General features: G+C 49.5%; 1 protein-coding gene across 1 annotated transcript; it reads right to left on the minus strand.

Moving 5' to 3' along the window:
* Positions 1-961: 961 nt before the first annotated feature.
* On the minus strand, positions 962-3,055 carry LOC131395263 (ral guanine nucleotide dissociation stimulator-like). The gene is made up of 4 exons (XM_058527210.1): positions 2,984-3,055; positions 2,029-2,214; positions 1,525-1,625; positions 962-1,025 (listed from the first exon to the last, which is right to left on the minus strand). Exons 1-4 carry the CDS (start codon positions 3,011-3,013, stop codon positions 968-970), a joined length of 375 nt encoding a protein of 124 aa, XP_058383193.1. The 5' UTR covers positions 3,014-3,055; the 3' UTR covers positions 962-967.
* Between the last annotated feature and the right edge of the window lie 8,137 nt (positions 3,056-11,192).

Consider the following 11,192-nt stretch of genomic DNA (forward strand, 5'->3'; position numbering starts at 1 on the left):
GGTCCTGGGCCGAGCCGTGGATGGAGAGGACTGGGTGTCTTGGCAGTCTGGTTGAGTGGCTCCTGCCTGCCCCAGTCCCGTGGAGTGTTTGGCCCCCAAGCTGGGACAGTGGCCATGCCAAAGCCTTCTCCTCCCCAAGGAACCCCTCAGGACATTCCCCTGCATTGAACTCTTTCTTTATCCACTAAGGAACTGGACCTCCAAGTTGCCACCTCTGATCCACAGGGAAAGGGGTGACAGAACACTTTCCTTCCCTGTTTACATGAAGTTCCTAACATCCTTTCAGCAGGATCCACTAAGAATCCATCAGTTGCCTAGACGCTGCTGATAAGCCACCAGGGGCATATGTCATTGCCAACCAGGCACTCAGGTTAAACTCGTGGTTGACTCGAGTGATTGCTCTAGGGGTCCAGTGGGGGGTCCCAGAATGCACACACATCTGTCTCTGGTCCAGCAGTTCAGACCCAAGGATGAGCAGCCTATTTGTCCACCTGGTCCATGGGAATCCCCAGCTATACATGTCCCTGGGGCAGGCAGGGTTCCCTTCCTTTGGAGATGTGGTGAAGAGAGAAGGAGCAGCAGGGGCCTGGCTTGCTGAGGACAGGTTTAGGTTGAGGGCTAAACCCACCTCAACAACCCAACATCCTGGAAGGCGCTACTTCCAGCAGGATGGACATGCATAGAAGCCAGAGACATGCTGATGGCACCAGCTCAGCAACTCCTCCTGGAACAGCCCAGCCAACACCACTGTGTCCCATGACCAGGGCCTCCTGCCCAAAAATCGCACCCCACCGGCCAAGGGGCCTAACAGATCCTTCTGCTTGTTAACCTGGACAGGATAGACAGGAATGTTTCAGAGAAAGTTCAAGTGAGAAACTATCAAACCCACAGCCTGCCCAGTCCCCCTCCCCCTCTCTCCCCTCCTCTCTTTCCAGAGGCCCAGCCTTTACTCTACCTTCGTCATCAGTTATCTTCTCAAGGACTCGTCTTGGCTATAGAGCTCCTTCAGTTTTTCAGAGCTGTCCCTGAGAGGAGGGGAAAGAGGGAAGGATAAATTTAGGGATAATGTGAGGGGTCTGAGTGCAAATCCCTTTTCTTTGACAACCCAAGAGATTCAACCTTCCTGGGAGAGTGTTCTCACTGGGCTCCTCTGAGTGCTAAGGTCCCATGGGACTAGGAGGGGGCTCTCCTGTTGGTCACTGGGGTGTCCACTCCCAAGATCCACAGAGCAGCTCTGTTTCGACCACTTTGAGTTTCAACTGGTCGTAGAGTTCTGTTGCTATAAACACTTGAATATCTCCAATGTGGTTCAACCCAGCACCTGACATTTAGGGAAACTGAGTCTTGAAGCAGAACTGGTTCACTAAGGACACCAGGAGACTTAGAGACAACACACCGAGGCCCAGGCCCTGTCCCCAGCATTTGCTGCCTCCCAGGAATTCCCAGCTGACTGAGGAGACAATGGCAGACATACAGGAGATCCCCCATCCACCCTGGTCCTCCTATGGAAAGAGGCCTACCCACAGGGAAACTTCCTCCCATGTGTTCTTCAAGTGGTTTGTGGAGGTTTTCTGCAGAACAGAGATGACAGTGCGGGTTGAGAAGTTCTTCCGGATCACGCACTCCTGGGGAAGGGAAGAGAGTGAGGTGTGAGGTGGGGTGCTGGAACCCCTCTTGATCTAGCTTCAATCCCCTTCTATTTAAATCACCCCTCCTGGATGAGACAGACGCTCAGGGAGCCCCAGAAGGGCACATTTAAGACCCAAAGAGTAACACTCACAGGGAGGAGGATTTTAGCTCAACCCAGGGAAGGAGCCAGGTAGGAAGTGAGCATCCTACCACTGGGACCTGGAGTTAAGGTCAGCGTGCCCCTGGCAGGAAGGGCCTAGGGACTTGCAGGGGCTGAGACCACACACTTCAATCCTGGGAGCTGATAAAGGTGGAGAGACAATTCCCAAGGCTCCAGTGAGGGGCTCCACTGGGCCTCCCACAACACACCTGGGCCACCTGGATCCAGTGCTCCCCTACCCTCGCCCTGTCCTGGGTCATCATGCTCGCGTTCCCGAGGCAGGTGATGATGACGAGGCTGGCCACCCTTCTGAAGTGGTCGACGGTGGCCTGGACAGTGAGTGTCAGGTGCTCATTGCCGGGCTTGTTCCTCTTGCCCCAGGTGAAGCCCAGGCACTGAGAGGGCACCACCTTCTGGAAGAGCTCCTGGGGAACAGGGAGAGTGTCACCCAGCCCTGCCACACCCCAGCTCTGTGTCCACAGCCCCCAAAGTCCCAAGCAGGGGTCACAATTTAGAGCTGGAGCTCAGGAACCTCAAGATGTGGCCTGAGTCTTGTGAGAGTCTCTGGGTATTCTTCTCTGTCCACCAAGGGTACCCAGCACAGGATGACCCAGGACCCAATACGGGTAGGGAAGGGAGAGGGGCATTTGCACCCAGCCCGTCCTGGCTAACCCCAAGCTCCAGACGGTGGCTCAACTCAGCTCATGCCGAGGGAGCATCTTCCACCACCATGATCCGCCCTCTGGTCCCACTCCCCATTCTGATGCACATTCCCCCGTGGCAGCTACAACCACGGGCCTTGTTTGTCTCCCTTGTAGTGAAGTACACGTCAGGTGTCTAATAAGTCTTGAGGTTGTTGAGCCTCCTGAGCAGACGGTTGGGCTACTGTGGACCTGACGGCACACAGTGAGTTCCCCTCCACCATTGATTGGCCACGCCCTGCCCAGCTTTCCATTTCTTCTACCTCATGGAGCTGGCAAAGCCATTCTGTGCAGCACGTACTCTTAATGTCCACCTCTATGGCCTGCAGGTGGACAGCAAAGGCTTGGGGTTCAGAAAGTTGCCCAGGACATACAGTTGGTAAGGGGCAGAGCCAGGAATTGGGTCCAGATCATAGAAGTCCAGATCAGGTCTGGCGCAACGATGGCAGAGGGAAGGCCTGCTCCACCTCACCCTGAGAGCCCAGCTGCTTACCGCATCCATCATGGTCAACTGCTCCACCATCAGCTGAGGAGGGAAGGCCGTGAGGTTGGGCTTCTTCTCACACTCCTTAAGAGCCGCAAGTGGAGATGGACTTCCCACTAGATATGATGGTCCAGCTCAACAGCTACCTCTCCTGCTGGAGCCAATGTTGGCCCTTGCTCCAGCTCCAACACTGCTGATGGAGGTGAGGCCCACTCCAGCACTAGAAGAGGTGATGTCAACGGAGCTGGAGCCAGTTCTACCTCCACCACTGCCCATTGGTCTACTTCTGTCACTGTCTGGAGTTCTGCAGCTGCCGCTGTAGTGGAATAAAGAGAAAAGTTCACTCACATAGCTGGCTTTCCATGTGTCCTAAACACAGGAAATATCCCACTTCCCTTCCATGTAGCCAGCCTGCAGTCCCCCTTACCCTCTGGCTCTGCCTTAGTGGCCTCCAGAAGCTCACACTGGGCAAGAGTAAGAGGGTCAAGGCAGCTCAGCTCCGAACCAGGCAGGAGACTTGCGTGTACATCCCCTTTAGCTTGAAAAAGGGACAGCACAAGTCTGGTCCCACCCTAGTTCTGGTTCAACTTCGTCATTTCAATGTCCTGAGTGTGGCTCCTGATCTCATCTCAGAGCAGCACTGGATGGCGTCTGTGGCCTCATGCACCTGACCCTTGTCTAGTGAGTTGGTGGAGTTGAAACCATTGGGCAGCTCCTCAATGACCTCCTGAGCGGAGTTCTGCAAAGACTGCTCGGGAGCTGGGCCAGAAGGAATCAGGGGCTGCCTGCAGACCGCCACTGGGGTCAACCCCTAAGAGAAAGTCTGCTCCTCGGTTCAGGCACAGAGGGACATCCTTGCAAAGAAGTGTGGTCAGGGAGGGAAGGAGATGAAACCTCTATGGCTCGGTAGCACAAGAGTAGAGGAGTTCACTTTCTCATGCTGCCAGCCATGATCTGAGCTATGAACATGACAGACTCCCCATGCTTCTGACACCTAACAACCAGCTCCTACCCAGGAATGACCTGACCCCATGCCCTGCCTTCCCCCCTCCTCACAAACACACACAGACACAAACACACACACACACACACACACACACACACACACACGATGAGGGCCAAGGGGTGAGGGGCTGATCAGGTGGGATCACAGTTGTGTCCTGGCCTGCACTAGCCTTTCCTGGGCTGCCCCGTGTTAGCCTTCACTGCCTCCTGCCAGACACCCAGAGGCATCAGGGATGAGGGCTGAGACAACGTCGGCAACAACCAAAAATATTCTCTTTCTGGGATTTTTTGAGCCCAGATCCTCCAAAAGTTGGGATACAATAACAAAACATTTTTGCCTGTTGACTGTCTCCAGTCAAGTGAGCTGGATGGGGGGCTGTGGGTGCCTGGTTACCAGAGTTCTAAGATCTGTTGTGGTCTATGACAAAGGAAGTGAGGTCACTTTTCAAGTTTCCTTTACCTGGGCACCTTCCCTCAATCAAACATGTCCAGAGCTGCACCTTGCACCCGGGCTGCTCACCCTCCTCCCCATGTCATCTCTTGAACTGTACACAAGGAGCCTACACAGCCCTAGCCACAGCTCCCTGGGAACCTAAGTCGGGTCCTAGCTTTGAGGAGACAGAGATGAATGCAGACCTCCTTTTTCTTACCAGTTCTTCACCCTGGGAAAATCCCTGTGCCTCTCAGGTCCTCCCCAGTCTCCAAACCTGCACCATGGGGATCAGGCTAGAATCTACTTCCTAGGGATGTCACCCGGTTTATATGTCATAATATCTATTACCCCTGTGGGCTGGTGTCACAGGTACCTAAGGCACAAACTTAGAGATGGAAGAATAACAAGAAGGGGTGACAGGTAACACAGAACACCACTCAAAACAGGCCTGGGTTCTAGCAATGTGATATTGGAACAGTCACTTCCAACTTGGCCTCATTTTCAGGTCAGCATCATCGGGGGGTTGAAACTAATGGAAATTTAGATACTGCCATCCTGCGGCATAAAACCATTAGATTTATTCCTGTTTAATGGAGAATGAGACCCAAGTGCCTCATCTTGGCCTGTGAGGTGGGCAGCCCCCTCAGTGGTACCCAGTAAGCCCCACCCATGGAATAGCCATTCCCGTGGAACCAAGTGGTAGTAACTGTCTTCTTAACATAATAACAGCCAAAGTGATGGGATGTCTTGTCTAAATTTTGACTAAAAATATCTCTCACTTCCTCTTAATCCCTCTCTCATATTCTATCTCTCTCTCTCTCTCACTGTCGAATCCCTGTAACTGAGGAATCAAATACCAGTGTGTGGGGCTGCCCAATGTGGTGGCCTATAGAGGAGAGAAGCACCGGACTGCCCAGGCCAACAGACAGAAAGAAACTCAGGCTCTCAGTCCAAACTGAACCCTGAAGGCTGACAGTGAACTTGGGGGCCAGTCCTCCTCCAGTCGAGTCTCATGTGTAGCCACAGCCCCAACCTGTCAAACTCACTGAGGCAGAGGCACCCAGCTAAAACTTGCCTGATTGCTGATCCACACAAATTGTCAGATAGTCATCATTTGTAGTTTTGAAGTGCAAAGTTACAGGCAATGAAGTCAGAGAGGGAAACGTAACTGACACAGCCTACCAGGCCCTGGCCCTACATTCCACCCCAGCTCCTGTTCTCTCCTCCTAGCCTCCCTCCAGCTGCACTGGCCACCTTTCTAACCCCCTCTGGCCAAAGTCACTTCTGCCCGTGAGACTCAGGACCAGTGGTGCCATCTCCCTGACACACTGCTCCTAGACTAATGCAGGGCTGGCTCCCTCTTGTCATTCTGCTCCCAGCAAATGTCACCCTAGTGAGGCCTTTCAGACCCTCCTACCCAGTGATGCCCAGCCCTCCCTCACAGCCCCCTGCTGTGTTTCTCTACAGCACTTTCTCTTTTCTTTTTCATGTCTTTGCTTTTGTCCATTTCCCCTCTAGAGTGTGAGCTCCTGGCAGGCAGGGACAACTTGGTCATTTTCATCCTGCACTTTGGCCCACCAGGGCACCTGGCACAGGATGAGTGTTCATTGCACAGCTGCTGAATGAGTACATGGGAAGATCTTGCACTCCGCCCCGTGCTTCTGACCAACTTTGATTGTGGAGATGAACACTAGTAATAGGAGGTACAAGTTGTTTCTGAGGCAGGGGGTCAGCCAGAAAGACCTCTACTTGATTCTTTGCTGCTCCAGGAGGTCAAGTAAAGTTCAGTGGACACTGAGTAAATTCTAGGTTTACAGCAGAAGGAAAGGACTTGATGTGTATATATATTATATAACAGTTACCAAAATAAATTTAGTTAACATCAATCACCAAAGAGAAATAAAAGGTTTTTTCCTGGTGATGAGAGGTTTTAGGATCTACTCTCTTAGCAACTTTCAAATATACCACACAACAATATTAACTTGCAAAGTGCTGTATATCAAGTATATCTCAATACAACTGAAAAAAATAAAAACAAAAACTCACTGGCCACCACTGACACAAGAGGCTGCCCACACCTTGGTGGCCATCACTAGAACTGCAGCCCTTACCAAATCTCCGCCAAACAGAAAGGAACCGTTCTTTGGGTGTCCTCAAGACCGGAGGCTCTCTAGGGTAAAGGAGCAGGAACTGTCACTTTCGCGGGAGTAGGAGGAATCTCGGGAGCCTACCTTTTCCTTCATCTTGCTGTCCCCCACCAGGTGTCCTCCACTCCTGTGGCATCCAACCTCAACCAGGACAATGACTCCCCCCTGCCTCCAGATGAGGACCCCGAGGGTCCAACAGGGACTGGTCTTCTCTCTCATCTCTAGACTTGGTGTCCAGTGCTCTGGCATCTTTCTCCTTATCCCCAGTTCTCATCCACCCAAACCCCCAAGCCTCCTCAGTTCTAAACGATCTCAAGTGGGTGGAAAGCATTTTCTCAGCATTGCAGAGCACAGTAGGTCATCAACAGAGAACCTAGTCCAACAGACTCGTTGTGAGTTCATGGAACCCTTGGTGTCACCCGCTGGATGCACGCCACTTTATACAGGACAACACTCACTGAGGTCTTCTCTTCTGTTCCCAATGCCTACACAAGGGGAGGGTGGGCTGATCATAGTTCTGGGAGCACACAGAGGTGGACTGCAGGGACCCAGTCTTGTGCTTTCTAAGCTGGGCCAGGGATGGGTCTGGAACAGGTGGAAACCTAGGATCCTTAGGGATTCCTCTCCCCATCACTGGGCCCCTGGGCACGTATCTAGGAGAACGGATGCTATGGCCCTGTGGGAGAGCTGCCTCCACCCTCTCTCCTTCCTGCCTCTTGTCAATTCTCCGGAGTCGGGTCTTTCTTGACTGCACCTCCATGGCCCCTACATGAGAAGTCAGTGTGAGTGGGTGTGCCTGTGCACATGTGATGATGAGGAGAGGAAAATGACCCCATATGGAGAGGCGTGGCCATCAACCCCCTAGGATCTTAATGTCTCTCATTGCCAAAGGGCCCCTGAGGGAAGGGTCGGAGGCTTGGTCAAGGAAGCCAGAGCTCTGTCTAGTCTTCGAGACCCTGACTACCTCCTGTGGTCTGGGCCAGTACTTGCCTCTTTCTGGGCCAGTTTCCCAACTGTACAGTGAGGGGTAAGATGTGCAACAGCACAAGCATGTGCTCGGCCAGGCCAAGTCATCGGGCTACATCGATATATTTAAGTACACTTTAAGTGCATTGAATACATTAATATTGTTGTGCAATCATCACCACGATCCATCATCAGAACACTTTTCATCCTGCAAAACTGAAACTTTATACTTATTCATGAATAACTTCACATTCCTCCTCCTCCCAGCCACTGGCAAACACCGTTCTATTTTCTGTCTCTCTGAATCTGGCGATTTCAGGAACTTCATAGAAGGGAAATCACACAATGTTGTATTTTTGTGACTGGCTTATTTCATTTAGAGTCATATCCTGAAGGTTCACCCATGGTGTGCCATATCTTAGAATTTCCCTCCTTTCATAAGGATGAATAATATGCCATTGTATGTATATACCACATTTTGCATATCCATACATCCCTGGACAGATACCATAGCCCGGCCCAAAACCAAGCCCAAAATAAAATGGGGCCACAACCAGATTTTTATCAATGGTCCCCTGGAGACTACTTTCTTAAGCCACGTTCCATATGATATTTACTAAGGTTCTAGTCTTGGGCCATGAGTTGCTTTTCAGAAACTCTTGTTTTTCCTCCTTGAGCAATTTTCAACTGGTTTGAGCCAATGAGACCATAAGATGGCTGGCAAGATTCAAACCGTGACTGCACAAGTGACGGAGGATGACCTGGGGGACCAAGAACTCCCCTGCCGATCATGTTAAGGACACCGCCTTTTGAACGTGGGATGTAGGACAGAACGTGAAAATCTTCTTGAGCAAAATGCCTAGGACTGACCCCAACCTTCCCGCACCCACTCCTTTGCCCTTAAAAAGCCCTTTTCAACTGCACATTGGGGAGAAGGAATTAAACTTTGTCTCCTGTCTCCCTGCTGGCCAACCTTGTAATAAAGCTTTTTCCCTTCTACAAGAGCGGGCATCTCATGGTTGGCCTAAGTGGTGCATTGGGCAGCAAGCCCTTCCTTGGTTACAATACTTGGGTGGCTTCCATGTTTTAGCTATTATGAATAATGATGCTATGAATATGGGTGTTGAAATATGTTTTGGAGAACATGTTTTCAACTCTTTGGGGGAGTATATACCCAGAAGTGGAATTGCTGGGTCCTATGTAATTATATTTTTAAATTTTTTTAGGAATTGTAATACTGATTTTTACAGCAACCATATATTTTATATTCCCAAGACAGTGCACAAGGGTTCCAAATTCTCCACATCTTGGCCAACACTGGTTCTATTCTTTTTCTTCTTCTTCTTTTTATTTTTTGATAGATGCCATCCTAATGAATGTGAGATGGTCTCCCACTGTGTTTCTGATTTGCATTTCCCTAATGATTACTGATGTTGAGCATCTTTTCATATGCTTATGGGTCATTTGCAGATCTTCTTTGAGGATATGTCTACTCATGTACTTTGTTCAATTTTGATTTGGGTTGTTTGATTTTGTTGTTGAATTTAGGAGTTCTCTATCTATTCTGGATATTAAGGCCTTGTCAGATACATGGTTTGCAAATATGGTCTCTCCCATCCTGTGGACTGTGCTTTTACTCTATTGATAATGTCTTTTGAGGCACAAAACTTTTTAATATACATGCAGTCCAGTATGTGTATTTTCTTATTTTATTGCCTGCTCCTTGAGTGTCATATCCATGAAATCATTACCAAATTCTCTCTTGTAAAATTTTGTCTTATGTTTTCTTCTAAGGGTATTATAGTTTTAGCTCTTACATTTAGGTCTTTGATCTACTGGAAATTAGGCTTTGTGTATGGTGTTATGTAAGGGTCCAAATTGATTCTTTTGCATGTAGATATCCACTCTTTCCAGCACAACTTGTTGAAAAGACTTTTCCCCATTGAATAATCTTGGCACCCTTGTCAAACATCATTTGATGATATGGGTGAGGGTTAATCTCTGGGTTCTCAATTCTGTTTCCATTGGTCAATATGTCTGTCTTTATGCCATGACAATGCTGTTTTGATACTGCAGATTTGTAGTTAGTTTTCAATCAGGAAGAATCAGTCCTTCAACTTAGCACCTCCTTTCAAGATTATTTTTGGTATCTGGGCTTACTTGAGATTCCATAAGAATTTTAGGATGGGTTTTTTTCCATTTCAGCACAAAACATCCTTGAGATTTTGATTAGGAGTGCACTGGATTTATTGATCTCTTTGGATAATGTTGACATTGTCACAATAAGGAGTCTTCCAATCCACGATGAGGGGATGTCTTTCATTTCCAGTAGTGCCGGGTGGCTGTTCAGGTTGAGGGGGCAGCACTCCTCGAGTTAGTCATGCAGAAACCCACAATTCCTCCACACTGTACCTTCACCATTTCCTTAAAACTCATCGACCATCAACAGAGGGGAAAATGCATGTAAAATGCACGTGGGAAGTTTTCAAGGACTGGGTGTGCATGGAACACACATTTCTTCCACTCCTCTCCATTAGCAAAAACTATGGACTGAACCACTAGACCCTAACACATGGCGACTACAGACTCAACCAGCAGACCCCAACAAATGAGTACTGTGGACTAACCAAGGGCCGGGGACTCAGGTTCCTGGTAGAATCCTTCGCCAGTTCAAGCTGACTCACTAAGCCTTTGTCTGGCACTGCTGACTAGCCAAGGGGTAAGACTGATGCTCTGATAGAGCATCCTGTCAATCTAGACTGACCCATTGGCCCTGGACTGGGAAGCCAGTTAGATCGGGAGCTCAATGAAAAGACAGTGGATCTCAGATCTGAGAGGAACTTACCAACAAGACTCAGAAACAGCAAAAAAAGATGGAGAACTCAAAGGTTTTGCAGGTACCAATGCCTGTGTTTCTCATCCCCAAAGCTATGAGATATCTCCTTTGGATCCCACTGCTGCCACCAAACTAGTACAAAACAAAACAAAATTGAGTAAATTTTAAATATCTTATTGGCTTTATTCAACAGTTCATGAATCAGGCAGCATCCAGTCTAGCAGAGAGAAAGGAGTTCCAAGGAGCTGTACGAAATGAAAGACTTTTATAGGCAGAAGGGAGCAGGAACAATTAAGTTACACTAGACAGCAAAGCGGGTTGGTTACTGCAAGGTTACCTTCCTTTAGGGGATGGCAGGGCTCTATCAGGAAGATGACCTACTCGTGTTGCTCATCAGGTGCTTCCTGATTGACTGGTTTAAGATTCCATCACTGGGAGGGCCAAAAGTCTAATTAAGTCTCCGCTTGTTGACATGGGGCGTAACCTAAGTGGCTCCATTTAGGCCTGATGTCTTGTTTTAAACACATGACTTCTGCTGGTCCCTGATTTCCCTAGTTACACCTCGGCTGTCCCTTCACTGACCGTTGTTGGTCATACACGCACTGCACCTGCCTCCAGTCCTTCCCTTTCAACACCGTAATCTCACACACAGTCCCTCCCAACACTATCAGGACGTGTCCCACCACACGTCCCCTATACCTTCCACACTACCAGCAAGATGATTCACAAACACCACCACCATTTATGGGCTGAGAGGGCTGCCCATGCACTGGGAATCAGGAGTCACAGGGTCTGTCACTTGGCCTCCAATCACCTATTGTACCGCAGCTG

This window comes from Diceros bicornis, chromosome 31 (assembly GCF_020826845.1).
Source record: "Diceros bicornis minor isolate mBicDic1 chromosome 31, mDicBic1.mat.cur, whole genome shotgun sequence".
NCBI lineage: Eukaryota > Metazoa > Chordata > Mammalia > Perissodactyla > Rhinocerotidae > Diceros > Diceros bicornis.